Raw genomic sequence first — 19,620 nt, forward strand, 5'->3', positions numbered from 1 at the left:
TGTAAATAACTTGACGGTGCTTGACATTTTGCTCTACAATGCAAATCACACACACTCATGCAGAAAACACACATTTTGAAACAGTCGTTTATTTTTTAATATATGTTACTACATAGGAATGTTTGGGGTGTGAGTGTGTGCAGTTTACGTTGTACAACAAAATGTCAAAGTACAGTTATGTTTAACACAGACCAGAATATGACCCCCCCCCCAAAAAAATAATAAACAATGATTTTGTCATGATATTGCAGCTTCACTCATTAAGGAGTTCCTGTGTTTCTCATTTCTAGGCTATTTACATTATGCAGTTTTTGTGTAAATGCACATACAGTACATGATCAGCACTAAACAGCCTGTGTAAATCATTTTAAATGCAGTCTATAGTATTGTGATTGACTGAAGAACTGGTTATTTTTAAATATATGACAAAAACGACAGAAACATTTAATAAGGTAATTATATTGTTATAAAAGTTACCCTTACAAAGGTTAAACATGCTCCTGGAGTCTGTTCCGGGGAGAGAGAGTGGTTTGAATATGATCAGGGTCATTCTGTCCATTAACGATGGGTTTTAACGAGTACAAATACAACATTAGGCTGTGGAGGTGTAGCCTAGTCTCTTTGAAATGTAGGAAACATGCTTTCTTCAACTTTCCTTAAGGCTTACTTTGTCCTGTTTGCATTTGGCTAAAAAAAATATATATATATATATAATCAAGTGATGATAAACTTACTCTTTGTAAACGAATAGTGAAATTAAAGAGAGATGCTTCAGCTCCATCCCTGATACTGACAGTCTGACACCGTCTTGTCAAAGTGCTCTCTGTGCATATTGTGCTCATAACACAATTTAGTTTATGATATGAACTACAATATAAGTTAAAACTTAATAAGAATTCATTTAAACTTTGATTTCTTATAAAGTCTCAGCTCTCACTGCTTACTAGTGATATCGCTAACGTTAGCTATTAATAGTCTGACACTGGTGGCTAAGCTGTCAACATATTGCTACAAATGACCAAAAAACATCCAGAAACTGTTCAGTCTCACCTGTGAAAGATAATCCCCCGAGATCTGTTGTTATTAATGTGCGAGGGTCTGTAGATGCCCAAGCTGCCGTCGAGTCAGGTGTGTTTTCTTCTGTCCCGGGGTGAGAGTTATGGAGAGTTGCACCAATATGGCGGCGCCGTTGACGTGCGGTCGAGCGGCCGATGAGGCGTCTAGGTGTTTATTGTGTCTATGGCTGTCTGATGCACCTGCTGACTTTAACTGTTTTTAGTCTAGTAGTAAACTTAAATCCTTTTAGGAACTGCAGGTCCTAGCCATAGAAAACATAATAATGATTTATATGGATATGACACTAAGTTATAATGAGCTCATGCAACGTTACACATTTACAGTTACTTACTATATTATTATTTACTGTTACTCCAGTAGGTCTGAAATATATATTGTATGTTTTAATCCCCTGAACACACTACAAACATGATGATCTAGAACATGATGCATTGCTGTGTCTGTCATAAATAAATAATTAAACAATTTTGGAGAATGTGGCTATACATGTGTTTTTGTTTTTTTACATAAAAAGGTTTTTTTTGTTTGTTTTTGTTTTTTTATTATGAAAATTGTCAAACAATAAAAAGCAGTTACAGTACAAAAATAGAAAATAATAATAATAAAATTAAAATTAAATAATAATAATAATAATAATAATAATTTAAAAAAAAGTTATAACAAAAATAAATTGTTATTTTTTGTTCAATTTTGTTAAACAGTTTACAAATTTCAACAGTTTTTAAAGCCTTCTTATTACAATAATTATAAATAGTCTCAAAGTAGTGCTGTATGTCAGCAAGCAATACATAAAACAATGGCTTCTGACATGAACTTTTACATTTATGTATATAACATTTTGTTAACAAAATAAGGAGATTAAGTACAATTTACTTTTCTGTAAATGCACTTTTTTGAATGAACAAAACCAAACAAAACATTTTCTCAAAGTAAAGTAAAATGTTTATCAATATTCTCAAGAACAAATAAGGAGAGGTTTTTCCTCAACAGTTCAGAGTAACGGCAGCCAGAATACATGCACTATAGTCTCTGGGTGCTGTTTGCAAAAAGAGCCGTTTGTATCAATATCTTTTTTATATTTCTTTAATAAAGTATTAACAGGATACGATGGATAATTCGAAAGGAAACTTCTTTTATCTTATTAGTAATTAAGTATCTATTTGGAATCAACCAAACTTTCCTCCCGGAAATATCAGAGACACAAGCATCCCGATAAACCGTAACGATAAAGAAATTCTTCATAATTTAATAAGTGGCCATATTCATCAAACAACTGATTTACGAGTAAGATATCTGCCTCATACCAGCGCTGGTAAAAAAGAGATCTGTTTTTATACAGAATATCACGGTTATTCCAGATAAAATATTCATGAGGAGAAAAGCTGTGCTTGTATAATAGAGCCCAGGCCAGAAGGACCTGCTTATGGAAATTACATAACTTAGCTGCTCATTTTTCTACATTATAATTACAAAGTAATAAAAAATGAAATCCACCAAAATTTGGAGAAAATGTAATGTGGAATAAAGTTGCAGATAGAGGTTGGGTTTTTAATAAATTGATTTTAAGCATATTATTAAACGTACAAAAATATTAAAACCACCATTTTCATATGTATTTAAAACCACAGATTTTTTAATATAATGTATGCCATTTTTCCATATGAAATGAAATAACATTTTGTCAGTATTCTTGAGAGAGGTCTTATCAACACGGAGAGACTGAGCAGCGTACGATAGTCTGGAAATACTCCTCTTCTGCAAGTAATACTCTTCCCCTCAGAGATCAGTCTCTCTGCAGACATAGATCACATTTGTTCTGTGTTTTCTCCATTTAAATACACATCTGTCATTTTGATTTTTACATAAAGAGATTCCTGAATAAGATATCTTTTCTTTAATTGGAATATTATTAATTATGGATTGGTGGCATTCTTTAATTGAAAGTAGCTCACATTTAGACAAATTTTAAAAAAAGACCAGAAGCTTCAGAAAATTGATCATCGATGCTGATTGCAATAGAGACCCAAGAGACATCTCTTAATAAAGAGCAGTATCATCTGCTAATTGGCTGATCTTTATTTCCCTTTCTGCAACGAGAATGCCTTTCAAGATACTTTTATTAATAAAACGTGAGAAAATCTGGGCAACAAGAAGGAAGAGATCGGGTGAGATCGGACCCCTCAGAAGATTGAATCTGGATGACGTACCAAAACTACATTTTACTGAGTTACTGTTAGCATAAAGTGTCCTGATGGCATTATAAAAGAATCACCAAAACCACATTTTTGAAGACATCGAAAAGTAAAAGTATGTTCCACTGAGTCAAATACCTTGAAGAAACCTAAAACAAAGATGAAACTGTCTTCAGAAATCAAATCTGAACAGTCAAGAATATCTCAAATTAATCTGATATTATTATATTATAGCCAGACTGCGATTCATTGATTAAATTGCCCATTATTTTCTGTAATCTCTGGGCAAGAATGTTGTAATCAGTGTTAAGTGAACAGATTGGACGCCAATTTTCAATAAAGAGTGGATCCTTTTTATCTTTTGGGATCGGAGTGATTACACCTTGTGTCAAGCTCGGAGGAAGAGATGATTTCAGAAAACTCTCTGCATAGACTTCTGTAAGGAAAGGAGCTCAGGGTTCAGAGGATGTCTTACACAGTTCTGTTGTAATGCCATCATTCCCCGGAGACGTGTTCATTTTAAGATGATTAATGCAATCAACGACTTCCTCGAGAGAGAGAGAGAGGTTCATCACATCTGCCTCTACAGAAATCACATCAACAATCGAGTCTAAGAAAGAGAATGTGTCATCTTCATCAACCCTAGAGGTATATAGCGGTTTATAAAAATTATAACAATAATTTGAGATTGTCTTGGGGTCATCTGCACTGTAAAAAAAAAAAAAAAAAAGTTGTATTCTCAGACTTTGAGTTAAAACCATAAATATTGGCTATAATGATATGAGTTGAGTTCACATCAATGACATTACACAGAAAAAGCCCATATGAATCACAGTCCGAATGTAAAATATTCCCTTTAAATGCATTGCTTGAGTAGTAACTCCTGCAGAGCGTTCAGTTCCGCGGGAAAACCAAAGGTCGTTACCTCATCGTGATCTCCAGCATTTCACATCACTAACAGAAGAATGGGATTCTTGGAAAAAACAAAAATCAGGCTTCAGCTGTTTCAAAACAAGAATAAAGCTTTCCTTTTACATTAATTCGTATACCCCTGACATTTAGAGAAAACACAGACAACAATGACAAAAACTTGAAACAAATACCTGAAGACAAAGCTTACGGCAGAAAAGAGAAATCCCAAACTCTGCACTTAAATCATAAGTCAATATTAAGTGAACCAATGTGTCAAAAAAACAGCTTAAGTTCCAGGCAAAAGGAACTGAACTATATTCAAAATGATATTAAAGCACAAGACCCAAAGTACATTGATAGATCAGCAACAAGACATCCTTGATCAGCTGAATATAAGTCGACAAGCTTCAAAGACAGCCATTAAGGTGGAAGAACAATTGCTTTGCCTTCAACAAAAGCTCGAGCTCTGACATAGTAAGCCTTCTTTCCAGCATCTCTTGCACTTTTAACTGCAGCCCACAGTTTTTTTCTCCGCTCTCTGTCACTTTCAGGTGTTGTAATATAGTAATTTGCCAATAGTTGTCACTGTTGTACTGACGACATTGGGTGTCGCTGCAGTACTGTTTCTTCCTTCTTCCTTTTTTCAGTTGTGACAATAAAAAACATGTGAAACTTCAACAGGTTATGGGCCCAGATCTTCACTAAAAAGGTGCTTTTTTACACAGGATTTTTGTGTGTGTGATATATAGACAGTGTTGTGGAACTCAATGGAGGATAGACTGTTTATTGAAAAGCTGAGCGGGCCAGAGAACTGGGCAACTTGGAAATTTCAAATGGAGCATTTGATGAAATCAAAAGGACTACGGGGCATGGTGGTGGAGACTGACAACGTGCCAGAGGGAGCAAATGCACAGACAAGGGCAGAATTCGAAAAACGGAAAGAAAAAGCGTTTTCTGTGTTGGTGCTGAATGTGAGTACACCCCGATTGTATCTGATAACAAGCTGTAAGACCCCTAAAGAACCGTGGGACACGCTGAAAGGACATTTTGAGAGAGACACTCTTGCAAATAAGTTGTTTCTGAAGAAAAAATACTTCAGATGTGAAATGAAGGAAGGAGAAAGCATAACTGAGCATTTGAAATGAATGAAAGAACTAACTGACCAGCTTGGAGCAACAGGTGCTGTAATTGAAGAGGAGGATCAAACTGTAACACTGCTGGGTAGTTTGCCATCAAGCTATGCTACAATTGTCACTGCACTGGAAACTAAGTTGGACAATTTAACACTGCAATTTGTTCAGCAAGCATTAATAAATGAAGAACAAAAGCGAGTGTCTGCTGATGGTCACTATGGCAGTGGTATGTCCGGTGGCGCATCAGCGATGTCAACGCAAGTTCGCGGTGATATGCAGTCCAACTCTAAGGCAGTGAAAGCTGACAGATCCAGCTCATGGAGATGATACAAGTGTGGGAAAGAGGGACATATCAAGCGTGACTGTCCAAATAAAAAAAAAAGGAATAAAACCCACAAGGCCAAAAACGTAACATGTGAAGGAGCAGAAGACTCGTCTGAGAGTGCTTTTATCGCTAAAGAGGCGAACCAGGATAAAATGCTGCAACAAAACGAGTGGTTGATCGACTCTGGAGCCTCAAAGCACATGCCATGTCATGAAGAAATCCTCCAAAACTACCAGCAATTTCCAAGACCACAGTCTGTGAAGCTCGGTGATGGCAGAGTGCTTGATGCTCTAGGATTTGGTAACGTTAAACTGAGAATGACATTCAAGGTCAGTGATGTAAAAAATGTTACAATGTTTGATGTTCTGTGTGTTCCCAAGTTATCCGGGAATCTCTTCTCAGTGGGAGCTGCTGTCAGAAGAGTGAAGTCCTTTGCAAATTCAAGGAGTTTGAGAAAACATTCTCCAATGAATGTGGACAGAAAGTGACAAGACTAAGAACGGACAATGCTGGGGAATACACTTCCAAAGGATTTCAAGAATACTTGAAGGCTCAAGGTAGCCATCATGAGACAACTGTACCTCACACACCTCAGCAAACTGGTGCTGCAGAAAGAAAGAATAGGACATTAATTGAAGCAGCAAATTGCCAAAGATGTACTGGGCGGAGGCTGTAGCGACAGCAGTTTACATACAGAACAGGCTGCCCACGTCTGTTCTGAAACAAGAGACGCAGAAATGGTGTGACAAACAGCCAAATGTGAGTCACATGAAAGTGTTTGGTTGCGTTGCTTCACACTTCACACTTCTCTTTCGTCTGTGTGTGAGGAGCAGCGCAAATCCATGAGTGAATGTTCTGAAGTGAAATAAACGGATGCACACTGTGTAGGGAGCATGTCAATCAGAACACAGTTCATGCACGGAGCTCTCTTCCACAGAATATATAAATACACATAAATACATTTAGACCACTTAACTTAATGATTGCTATCAGGATGTGAAGAGACTTTCAACCAGAATAATAAAAAAAAAAAAAATGTTTCTGAAGACAATCACCTATAGCACCTTTAAACTTGTGGCACGAGACACAATAGACCCGCTAGATTTAAATCAGCACAGCCAGCGAAGGATTGAGTAAATGATGACAGGCTTTGCTTAAGCTTAGAACTTACTTCAAATATGATGTTTTGTTATTCGTCGTTATCTTGAAACCATTCTCTCGTCCTCGATTTAAAAATTGCTCGCGCTGCCGCTGATGTCAATCAGCATCAGTAACGAATAAAATGTTGGGGCGGCACCCTCTGGCTCCGCCGCTGGAGCAGACGTGTGAACACACCAAACAAACTAACCCGACAGACGCTGCCCGACGAGAGCCAACGGCCGACCATCGGCTTGGTGTGACCCGGCCTTAACGAAGAGTTATCTGCGCACTTTCTTTCTAGGCTAAATATAATCTGAGTTGAATCAGAATTTGAATAAAAGTTTTGCTTTTCAGACATGTTTTGAGAGTGACATATAAATCACTCATAAATGCGAGATTCATTTTCATTTATTTTTAATGGCGTCCCGGATCGTGTCGGAGGATTTTGTTTTGTAAACGAGGCACAGTGTCACGGAGAGTCACAAAGAAACATCTGTTGAAAGATGAAGCAGAACTAGATCTAACTGCAGCTGCATCACAAACCGTAAGTAAATTATTTCATAATGCTTTGTCTGGAAATGACCATTTTATTTTGATTACATTGTCAAAATACACATGCAATAGCTACAGGCATTGATACTTTTTCCAATGCAGTGACATTAGCCAATCACAACACTGGCTGATTACTGACAAGCCTTAAAGGACCCGTCCCTTAAAAACAGCCTATTTCAGGGTTGAAAATAATAATTTTCTCATATATTTTCTCTTTTTGTGTGTGTGTGCAAAAAGCTTCATTAACATTATAAGTAAACCTCAAGAAACTGTGAGGGGAGGAGCCAACGACAGACACAGTGGGTGTGGCGTCAGGCCTCGGAGAGGCTTTTATTAAACAAAACAATAAAATAAAGTGTCCAGGGGGAAGAAGTGTCCGAACGAAACAGGGGGATCTGGTGTCCTCGTTGTGTTGCGGGGGTCGTGAAGGAGGGCAGTGTTCCAGGAGGAAGGGTCCAAGGAAGGGGCGGAGTCCAGTGGCCGCACGCGCTCCCGCTCTGGTCCGGTTACGAGGGGCGGCGGCTTCTTCTGAGCGGCGGCTCTTCCTCTTTTTCCTCGGCCTTTGGCGGGACTTGAACGGCCCGGCATCCTGGCCCGTCGGCCGTAATACGGGTGCGGCTTTCATCCTGACTCTGGGTCCTGCAGCTCACATCTTCGGTGGCGCGACGTCCCTCTACACACCCTTCCTGGACCCACGAGGACACCAGCGTGCATGCACGGGGGAAGAGACCGGTCTCTCGAGGAGGGGCGCGCTTGGCATTTAAACAGCGGCGGTGATGAGGCTTCATTCCATTCAGCTGTGCCTCATCACACGCCGCCAGCCCTCGCTATTCCTATGCCCCTCCTCTCTCACACACCCACTCCCGTCGGGAGCCTGGTGAAGGGCGGCGAATAAGGGACGGGGTGGTGATGAAGAAAAGGGGGAGGGCAACCGACTCGTCACAAAACATATTAAAATAATTTAAAAATCCATGTCATGACCCGTTTTTGCTGAGGTCCCGAATAGCAAGCACCTTTTGACTAAACAATGTCCCACAAAACCATTTGTTTTTCTCAGTGGTATCTTATTTTTCAGGCTTTCATAGCTTTCTCAGATATTACAGTGGCATCTGCACCAAAGTCTATTTTGAAATTGATTATTTGGCCTTCCATAAACATATCAGCTGTTCATGCTGCAGTGGTGCATCCTCACAAGACACTGTGTCCAGGAGCCTCTGAATTCTGAATCCAGGCCTGCATGTAAGGGTTTGGGGGGTTTATTGTTAACATTTGTGTATTTTCATTGTTCTTTTGTGTTTTATACAGTGTTGGGCTAGTTACTCAAAGAATGTAATATATTACTCATTACTAGTTACTCCTTTCAAAAGTAATATTGTTACTTTACTTATTACTTTCTGGCAACAGTAATTAGTTACACTACTAGTTACATTACTTTTTCTTCACGCCCCACAGAAGTTGTAACTGTGTATCTTCCAGATAAAATTCTATCTACTTACTATGTTACTAACAACATATTTCTGCCTCATCATTTGACCAAAATCCACATTTTTGCAGTCAGAAGTTATTACAAACACTCAATAGTGATTGATGGCATTCAAGTAAACGTGTTGTATTCATCTCATTAATTGTCATGTGTAGCTTGAAGTAATTTTTTCGTTACCCATATGCGATTAAATTTCATTATGTATTTTATCAAATCACATGAGTTTGTAAGAAACTGTTTAATTTTCCAAAAATATTTTTAATTATGTTAATATAATATACCACATGCTGATCAGAGGGATATAATGCCAGAGTAAAGTAAAGCCACAACTTACACAACAGTTGGCATCAAAAGTAACTAAGTAACTAAGCTGTTTTATGGAAAGTAACTGTAATATTATTACTGAAATCTTATTAGTAATTAGTTACACTACTAGTTACTGCAAAAAAGTAATATTATTACAGTAACTAAATTACTAGTAACTAGTTACTGCCCAACACTGGTTTTATGCAAGAGTTTATAGAAGTGTATTTTAACATTTCAATGCAAGTTCATTTTGAATACAATTTGTTAAATGTTACCTGCAGAAATCCTGATGTTCCTGTCTGACTTGTTTAAACACAGTCACGTGATCATAAACTCCTCCCTCTTACAGCTCTTACCAGGAAGAGACGGACGTGTTATTTCTGCTTCCTGTCACACTGACTCTCTTCTCTACTGACAAAAGCAATAAAGAATCAGCCATCAGTGAAGAACCAAGAGAAACACTTTACAGAAGGATCTTTGTGAAGTTTGTTTCTGAATAGACAGCAGATCTTTGTGATTCTGGTGGTGATTCATTCTTTAAACTGTTGTTCAGAAAGTGAAAGTAAAGTTTAGATCGCTGGAGCTCAAAGACTGAAAATGGCTTCACTATCTGAAGATGATTATATTTGTCCCGTGTGCTGTGAAATCTACAAGACTCCTGTTGTTTTATCATGTAGTCACAGTTTCTGTAAAGAGTGTCTTCAGAAGTTCTGGAGAACCAAGAAATCTCAGGAGTGTCCCGTCTGCAGGAGAAGATCCTCAAGAGATCAGCCTCCAGTTAATCTAGCATTAAGAAACTTGTGTGAGTCGTTCCTGAAGGAGAGAAATGAGAGGCGTTCATCAGGATCTGAGGAGATCTGCAGTTTACACAGTGAGAAACTCAAACTCTTCTGTCTGGAGGACAAACAGCCGGTGTGTTTAGTGTGTATGAATTCACAGAAACATGATAATCATAAATTCAGACCCATCGATGAAGTGGTTTCATCATATAAGGTAAGAAAAACAGGTTTTAGCCAACTTCATGTTGTTTTAAAGTCCTGTTTAAGTGTTGATTTGATTGATCAGAGCTGGTTGTGTTTAGTTCAGCTGAACTCCATTATCAATAAAGTTTCATAGATTTGGGGAATTAATAACTACGGGGGCAAATAGATTTTCATACAGACCCAGTTGTTATTGGATAACATTTCTTGCTTTGATAAATAGCATTGTCATTTACAAACTGTGCTTTGTGTTCACTCAGGTTGTGTTTGTTTTATGGCAGGTTTTAATTTCATTTCTGAATTAATTTAGTATGAGATGTTCACAAAAACAGAAGAAATCTGCATTATATGATCATATTGCTGTATTGTTTTATCTTCTGTTTTATGTATTTTTAAATTGTTTAATTCTAGGAGGAGCTCAATACAGCACTGAAATCATTACAGAAGAAACTTCTACACAATGAAGAAATGAAAGGAGAGTTTGAGAAAACAGCTGAACACATCAAGGTGAGGAAACAGAGTCCAGAGTGTTAATGTCTAGCTCGCAAGACCACAACATAAAGAGGGAGACAGACAACGAAATAGGGTTTAAATGATTTATAATTTATTGGGAAAAGAAATTAAGCAATAAGAAATAAACAATGTTCTTTGTCTAGGGCAGTGGTTTTCAAACCTGACCTGCAAGCACCCCTGCAGCTCATTTTGTATGTCTCTCTTGTCAGACACAACCAATTCAGGTCTTGCAGTCTCTACTAACGAGCTAATGATGAGTTGAGAGCTAATGAGTTGAATCAGGTGTGTCTGATGGGAGACATAAAAATGAGCTGTGCAGGGGTGCTTGCAGGACAGGTTTGAAAACCACTGGTCTAGGGAAACAGTTAAATATGTTAAATATATGTCTAAATGCAATGAAAGATCAATATTAAAAGGGAAAAAGAAAACCCAAGGTGTGAGCGCCTGCAATAATGTTATCTTTGCCGCTGATATGTCTAATGTCTAGTGGGTACTGTTGTAAATCAAACTCCAATTATTATTATTATTATAATTCATTGATTTTGATTCTGCATTTTATTAATAAACACCAAAGGGTTGTGATCCATATATATGACTATAGGGCTGGTGGATGATCCCCAATATAATTCAAAGTGTAGAACAGCAAGAATTAAAGCAAGTGCCTCCCTCTCAACAGTAGAGTAAACCCATTGATAGCAGTTAAACTTCTTAGAGAAGCAACATACAGGATGTTCTATGCCCTCCGAGCTCCCCTTCATTAAAGCAGCACCAGCCGTGCTCACCGGCATCCACTGCAACACTAAAAGGATGCTTATGCATTTCATACTCCAGATGGCATAAGTTTATACTGTAAGAAATTGTCAGGTGTCACAAAAGCAGGCAACTCTTTTGCTCGATCAGTTAAAGGCATCTGAGCGGAGCCGACTCTATCAACACAATCATCACACCGTGGTAAAGGATAACAGTCAGGCTTTGTAACCGCAGTAAGCTTTCTATAATCTGTGCAAAATCGATACGTCCCATCTGGCTTATTACCCAGCAGACAGGTGGAGCTCCATGCACTGAAACAGTATCTCCCTCTTCCTAGGATTGACACGGTATGCATGCTGTTTAATAGACGATGCTGTACCAACATCAATATCATGAAGCACGAGTTGGAACATCAGGGAACAAGGAAGGGAAAGAGTTAATTAACTCAGTAATATCTGCTCTCTCCTGGGCAGATCAGATGAGAAAGTTGTACTTCGAGGTTGGCTAAAACCTGGGTGTTCTTAAGATGTCCTTCTACAATTGCTTGAGAAGAACCATTCACACCCTCTTTAACCTCCTCACTGATAGAACCAGGAGACTCCAAGCTCTGATTTACAGTGAATGAAGTACAATCAGACACAGAATAACCAGCAGTAATAGTAGCAGTGGAGATTACACCAACAGACACAGACACTTCACCTGTAAACACACACTGCAACATAAGTGCAGCACTTCTTTGAGTTACTTCAGTGTAGTTGCTACTCTGTAGCTGTAGATCACTAGATACAGTTATGATCTGATATATTTAATATAACGGACTCCAGCTGATTATTTGTGTGAATGACGATCATCAATCTGCTTCTGGATGCGTTATATGTCGGTCTCTGAGTTTCTCTCAGATCTGAATGATGTGATTGTGTTGATGTGTGTTGATGGAGACGATTGAAGTGAATGTGGTTTGATTTCAGTCTCAAGCGGAGCACACAGAGCGTCAGATTAAACAGCAGTTTGAGAAGCTTCATCAGTTTCTCAGAGATGAAGAAGAAGCTACAATCACTGCACTGAGGGAGGAAGAGGAGCAGAAGAAGCAGATGATGAAGGAGAAGCTGGAGGAGATGAACAGACACATCTCAGCTCTTTCACACACAATCAAAGACATGGAGGAGATGATGAAAGCCAGTGACGTCTGCTTTCTGAAGGTCTGATTTCAGATGATTGATTGATTGATTGATTGATTGATTGATTGATTGATTGAGTTGTTGATGATCAATGGTGTGTTTGTTCTGCAGGAGTTTCCAGTCTCAATGGAAAGGTGAGTGATCTGCTGGTGTCTCTGGTCTCTCTGCTTCTGATCCAAAGCCACTGCGGTTCTGATCCTGAATGTTCTTCCAGAGTCCAGATCTCATCACAGCCGGATCCACAGACGCCTTCTGGAGCTTTGATTCATGTGCCACGTTACTTGGGCAACCTGCCCTTCAGAGTCTGGAAGAAGATGCAGGACATCGTCCAGAACAGTGAGTCTGACTGCAGAAGATACACACACACTGGAAATGATGCAATATTGACAGATTTCAGCATTATGTGTGAAGAACCAGATCATCTACTGCAACAAAATCAGCAGCTCACTTTAGAAAGGGGTGTAAAAAGTACTCAAAAATTAAACTCAAGTTAAAGTACAGATACTCTTACAGATACTTAATTAAAACTGCAAGTAAATGGCCAAAAACATACTTGAATAAAAGTAAATAAAAAAGTAAGATTTAAAAGTAAAATTGTACTCAAGTATTAAAAAAAGTAGATGTAACCAAACAAAAGAAAACAAACAAAAAAGGAGATTCTTGTTTCATCATTTTGAACCATCTTCTCAATGCAAAGTGAATTTGCTTCAAAATAAACTGCATAAAATGTTTTGTCAGACAGATATACACAAGTTTATTCTTAAGGGAGAAAACAAAATGCAGTGGCACAGATCAAACACATCTATCAGTGCAACAACAACAATTAAAATGCAGCACAGAGGAGCACAAAACATCCATGCTTTACACCTTAATGCCATCCATATGTGTACGACTTCTTTCTTCAGAAGAACACAAACTAAGAGTTTTAGAAAATTAATCAATCTTTCTGCACATAATGCATGTGTACGGCATGTCCAAAGATGATGCTTCAAAAACTACACCAAGAGAAGACGCCAGTAACTCATAACCTCTGTTGATGTCTTCTTCAGCAGAACCACAGGCGTGTGAAGAAACACACAAATACTTTCTTTTTTACTTTAGCGTTGTGTTCACTTTGTGTGCTTCTTGAAGCGTCCTGTACACTTGCATTATATGCACTAAACATCTTTCTTTGTGTTCATCTGAAGACATTCATATATATCTGGATGGCATGAGGGTCAGTAAATGATTACATTTATTTTTTTCCCTTTAATGAGGCAGATGTGATGCAGAGGCCAGAAATATATTCCAGACAGAATATAATAACTTTTGTTGAATTAATGATAAGTGACATAGAATTAAAACATACAATATTATATTGACTTTTTTGAAAAATACACTTTTCTTGTGTTGTCTACTCAACGCCGCTGTCTGTAACAATAATTAATCTTTTAATTGTTTATTAGGAGTATTTAGAGTTTTTTTTTCCTAGCAAATATTTACAGATAATTGTTTATGACTAATTAGATGAATTAATGAGCCAATCATATTTAGATTAAATAATAATTCATTGACAGTCCTAAGAGTTTCTCAATATATCATTATAATACAACTCATCGACTCCCAGAACATCACTAAACATGACTCACACTTCATTTACACACTTTTTGTAGATTTTTGCAACATTTAATTTAATAAGTAATCATGAAACATGAATTGTGTTTAAATTCTTATCACTGATTTTATTTGTGCATTCAGTCAATATAGTACACAGACAGCTAATGACTTCATCAAAACAGACAAAAATAATGAATAAATAATGAATAAACTGAGCTTATCTTCATATGCTTCTTCATATTTGACGGCAAATACATTCTGAAGCCAGGAATTGATCTGATGAAAGTTTTAACGAAGGATGAGCTCGATGCATGAAAACAAACCTCATTAGCGGCAGGTTTGAGCTTCTGTGACATATTTAATGAGTGTAAGATCAAATAAAAACATAAACATGTAATCAGTACTTTTCAAGTTGAAATAAAAGTGTAAGGAGCAAAAAGTACTGTTTTTCCTTCATAAAAGTAATCAAGTAAAAGTACAAGTAGTTACTTTAAACTGTACTTGAATAAAGTACAAATATCCCAAAATAATACTTAAGTACAGTAATCAAGTAAAATTACTCAAGTGTTTTACACCCCTGCTTTTAGAAATAATCAATCCCAGAATTCAGTGCGCTTGACTTTCATTTTCAGTCTCACGAAAGACACAGAAGTGATTTCAGCAGTTTTTAAGACTTTATTTGATCAGACGGACAGAAACATTTCTACACAAATAGATTTTATTTCCCATATGATTACTGCTGTTTATATTTAATTATTTATTAATATTTTGAATTATATATATATATATATATATATATATATATATATATATATATATATATATATATATGTATGTGTGTGTGTGTGTATTTATTTATTTATTTACATTTAGTCATTTAGCAGACGGTTTTATAAATGAGGACAACGAAAGCAATCAAAATCAATGAAAGAGCAATGATACGCATTAATTATATAATAAATAAAAAGAAAACAGATAGAATAGAAATAGAATAGAGCGAGCTAGTGTTAGAGGCCTTTATTGATTTTGTTAATTGAATAATAAATAAAAAGAAAACAAATAGAATACAAAAAGATTAGAAAAGCTAGTGAATATATATAAAGAATATTCTTCAAGAATCGGCTAAAAACACATCTCTTCCATCTTTATTTGAGCCTCTAACTCTAACAATCTCTATTCTAATTCTATTCTCATAAAAACACTATCTTCTGTTCTTTTTATTCTTTCTGTTTTTTATTATATAATTAATGCATATTATTGCTCTTTCATTGATTTTGATATATATATATATATACACAGGGGTGCACATAAGTTTTTCAGCCTGGTTCTCATATGAATCTGGAGATTTGGTTTGGTCCTCACACGGCCATGTAGTGTGACCCATAAACTATAACTAAAAATGTATTAATAATAGTGATAATAATATTATTGCACTTTATTTCGTTTTATTTTATTTATTTATTTTTTAATATATAAAATAACTAACTAAAAATAATAAACTAAATAATCAAGTGTGATAATACTTTTTTCTTTTTCTTTTTTTTTTTTAAAGGGAGTATTACATACAAATGCAATTATTTCATAGTAAACTTAAAAATAAAATGCTAATATTTTTATCACTATTTTTATTATTATCATTATTTTAATTTTAATTTTCATCATTTTCAAACATAAAATCAGCGAGCTTTTATTTTGGCGGGTTGCCAGTAAGTAAGTATTAAGCGCTTCCGGGTTCAGCTGCTGATGAAGAGCGTCAGTGAATGAATGTCGCAGTTTAGCTTTGGAGACGGCGGCGGGTTCAGATTATGATCATGGGCGTCGCTAGGCCATTTTAGGGGGCTTTAGCAATCTTCAATCCACAGACTGCGGTGACGCAGAGGAGAGGACAAAGTGTGTGTTTATGATAGATTGTTATAATATCTACATCTATGCAGTTCTTTGTCATAAATACAGTTTACAAAAAGTCATGGTGGGGGGGGTCAGAGTTCAGTAGTGCGTGGGGTAAGAGAGGGAGGGGGCAAGGACGGGAGGGAGTTCAGCTTCCTGACAGCCTGATGGATGAAGCTGTCTTTCAGTCTGTTGGTCCTGGCCTGAGACTCGCAGTCTCCTCCTGATGGTAGCAGACTGAAGAAGTAGTGTGTCGGGTGGGTGGGATCGCCTGCAATGCAGAGAGCTTTGCGGGTGAGACGGGTGCTGTAGATGTCCTGGAGGGAGGGGAGAGAGACACCAACGATCTTCTCAGCTGCTCTCACTATCCGTTGAAGGGACTTGCGGCAGGACGCGTTGCAGGCGCCATACCACACAGTGATGCAGCTAGTCAGGATGCTCTCGATGGTGCCTCTGTAGAAGGTGCACATGATGGGGGCCGGGGCTCTGGCTCTTCTGAGTTTACGGAGGAAGTAGAGACGTTGTTGTGCTTTCTTGGCCAGTGCTGCAGTGTTGTTGGTCCAGGAGAGGTCCTCTGTGATGTGTACACCCAGGAACTTGGTGCTGCTCACTCTCTCCACGGTCGCACCATTGATGGTCAGAGGAGCATGCAGAGAGTGCATTCTCCTGAAGTCAACAACAATCTCCTTCGTCTTCTCCACATTCAGAGAGAGATTGTTGTCACTGCACCACCCGGCCAGGCGGCTCACCTCGCTCCTGTAGTTTGTCTCATCTCTGTTGCTAATGAGACCCACCACAGTCGTGTCATCCGCAAACTTAATGAAGAGGTTGGAGTTGTGTGACGGTGTGCAGTCGTGAGTCAGCAGAGTGAAGAGGAGGGGGCTCAGCACACATCCTTGGGGGGCCCCTGTGTTCAGTGTGATGGTGTTGGATGTGTTATTGCCGACCCGTACTGCCTGAGGTCTCCCGGTCAGAAAGTCCAACAGCCAGTTGCACAGCGACGTGCTGAGCCCCAGCTGGGCCAATTTATGAATGAGCTGATTTGGTATGATAGTGTTGAATGCTGAACTGAAGTCTATGAACAGCAATCTGACATACGTATCTTTTTTGTCCAGATGTGTGAGTGCTGGGTGGAGGGCAGTGGCGATGGCATCATCGGTCGAGCGGTTGGGCCGATATGCAAACTGGAATGGGTCCAGGGAGGGGGGGAGGACAGACTTGATGTGTTGCATGACTAGTCGTTCAAAGCACTTCATGAGAATGGGAGTGAGTGCTACAGGACGGTAGTCATTGAAACAGGATGGAGATGACTTCTTCGGGACTGGAATGATGGTGGTAGCTTTGAAGCATGTGGGGACAATAGCCTGACTCAGCGAGATGTTGAAAATGTCTGTGAAGACATCAGTGAGTTCCACTGCACAGTCTCTCAGTACACGCCCAGGAATGTTGTCAGGACCTGGAGCTTTGCGTGCATTGATCCTGCTGAGGGATCTCCTCACGCTGTCCGGGGACAGCGTCATCACCTGGTCGCCGGGAGGAGGTGGAGTCCTCTGTGCAGTGGTGCTGTTTTGTGCCTCAAAGCGAGCAAAGAAGGCATTCAGCTCGTTCAGCAGGGGGATGGTGCTGTCACAGGTCCGTGGTGAGGGCTTGTAGTCCGTAATGGTCTGAATCCCCTGCCACAGGCTCCGAGTGTCCCTGCTGTCGCTGAAGCGATGAGCTATCCTCCTGGAGTACTGTCTCTTGGCCTCTCTGATGCCGCGGGATAGGTTGGCCCTAGCTGTCTTCAGGCCCTCCTCGTCTCCAGCTCTAAAGGCAACATTCCGAGCCTTCAGAAGTCTGTAGACCTCCCCTGTCAGCCACGGCTTCTGGTTGGCCCGGACAGTGATAGTCTTTGTGACCGTTACATCATCAATGCACTTGGTGATGTAGGCAGTGACAGTCTCCGAGTACTCTTGAAGGTCTGTAGTATTGTTGTTTGTGGCAGCCTGCTTAAACATATCCCAGTCAGTGGTGTCAAAACAGTCTTGAAGTGCCTCTGACGACCCTTCAGGCCACACTTTTATCTGTTTGTGTACTGGTTTGATGGCTTTTACGAGTGGTCTGTATGCAGGCATTAGCATGACAGTGATGTGGTCTGAGGCTCCGAGGTGGGGGAGGGCAAGGGCCTTGTAAGCTCCTCTCTGGGTGGTGTAAACAAAGTCCAGGGTATTTTTTCCCCTTGTAGGAAAGTCTATGTGTTGGTGAATTTTTGGAAACACGCTCCTTAAGTCTGCGTGGTTGAAATCCCCAGCCAAGATTAGAAAAGCATCTGGGTGGGCTGTCTGCTGCTCACTGATGAGCTGGTACAGATCGTTTAGTGCCTCACTCCTGTTGTTGTTGATGGAGCTGGGAGGGATGTATACAGCAACGAGCAGTATGGCTGTAAATTCCCTCGGTAGATAGAACGGCCGGCACTTGATAATCATAAACTCCACCAGGGGTGAGCAGTGTTTGCAGACCACAACAGCGTCGGCACCATACATCATTGATGTAAACACAGAGCCCGCCGCCGCGTCTCTTACCTCCCTCGACGAGAGCTCTGTCTGCTCGATAGCATGTTAGCTGGTCGAGCTGAATGGCGCAGTCCGGTACGCTGTTGTTAAGCCATGTTTCCGTAAACACAAAAACACAACAGTCTCTTACAGTCCTCTGAGCAGAGCGAAGCAGTCGGATGTAGTCCAGTTTATTGTCCAAAGAGCGTCGCCAGCACGATGGTGGGGATAGCTGGCTTGTGTGGGTTAGCCGCTAGCCTAGCCCGGATACCTCCGCTTACCCTCTTCTGCTTCCTCTCACACCGCTTGTGGCGCCTCCGCTGTGGGCGAGATGCAGTAGTGGGGTCGGTGATGGTGTAGGCCTCCGGAGCAGACAGAGGTCCCGCAGCTCTTGGCGTGCGCAAAGTGTAGTTCTAAAAATGTGGTTCTGCCGACATCGAGCAGAAACTCACGACTGTATGCGCGCTTAAAGACAGGTAGACGAGACGAAGATGTACAAAAACATTGCGACTTACAAGACAAAAAACACGAAAACACCGTTCTGTCGGCATACAGTATATATATATATACTGTATGCTTATTACTGTAAAATATATATTTAGCTTCCTTTTAATATGCATAATTATATTTCATTTTTAGTTTTAGTCATTTGAATACTTCACATTGATTTATTTTATTCTGAGTTGTTGCCAAAGCAACTTTTCTAATCATTCAATTTATTTTTTAGATTATCATCTAATATTTATCATTTATTTTTAGCTTTATTTTAATTACTGAATAATTAAATAAATAGCTGAATAATTTTAGTTGTAGTTTTTGTTAATACCAGCAAGCTTATTATTGTTATTATTATTGTTATTATTTCATTCCATTATTGTTCAATAATATCTACTGTTTATTATTTTTAATAATTAGGCAGCATTGAGTAAAAGATTTGTGTTTTATACAAGAGAAACATTGAGGAAAATGATAAAGATATAAACATTATTTCTTTGGTATTATTATCTCATCTGAATATGAAATCATGTGTAATCACTATAGTTTAATATAAATGAGAGCGTGAAT

At 38.9% G+C, this 19,620-nt stretch overlaps 1 protein-coding gene across 1 annotated transcript in view; it reads left to right on the plus strand.

The window, feature by feature from the left end:
• Nucleotides 1-9,394: 9,394 nt before the first annotated feature.
• Nucleotides 9,395-19,620, plus strand: part of LOC131535834 (uncharacterized) — a 20,759-nt gene continuing 10,533 nt past the window's right edge. The window contains exons 1-9 of the mRNA XM_058768339.1: nt 9,395-10,113; nt 10,512-10,607; nt 12,332-12,562; nt 12,653-12,675; nt 12,756-13,002; nt 16,258-16,851; nt 16,942-17,069; nt 17,455-17,656; nt 17,791-17,982. Coding sequence (XP_058624322.1) covers nt 9,718-10,113; nt 10,512-10,607; nt 12,332-12,562; nt 12,653-12,675; nt 12,756-13,002; nt 16,258-16,851; nt 16,942-17,069; nt 17,455-17,656; nt 17,791-17,982 — 2,109 coding nt within the window. The 5' untranslated portion in view covers nt 9,395-9,717. The remainder of the gene's footprint in view (nt 10,114-10,511; nt 10,608-12,331; nt 12,563-12,652; nt 12,676-12,755; nt 13,003-16,257; nt 16,852-16,941; nt 17,070-17,454; nt 17,657-17,790; nt 17,983-19,620) is intronic.

Source organism: Onychostoma macrolepis, chromosome 03 (assembly GCF_012432095.1).
Source record: "Onychostoma macrolepis isolate SWU-2019 chromosome 03, ASM1243209v1, whole genome shotgun sequence".
Classification (NCBI taxonomy): Eukaryota; Metazoa; Chordata; class Actinopteri; order Cypriniformes; family Cyprinidae; genus Onychostoma; species Onychostoma macrolepis.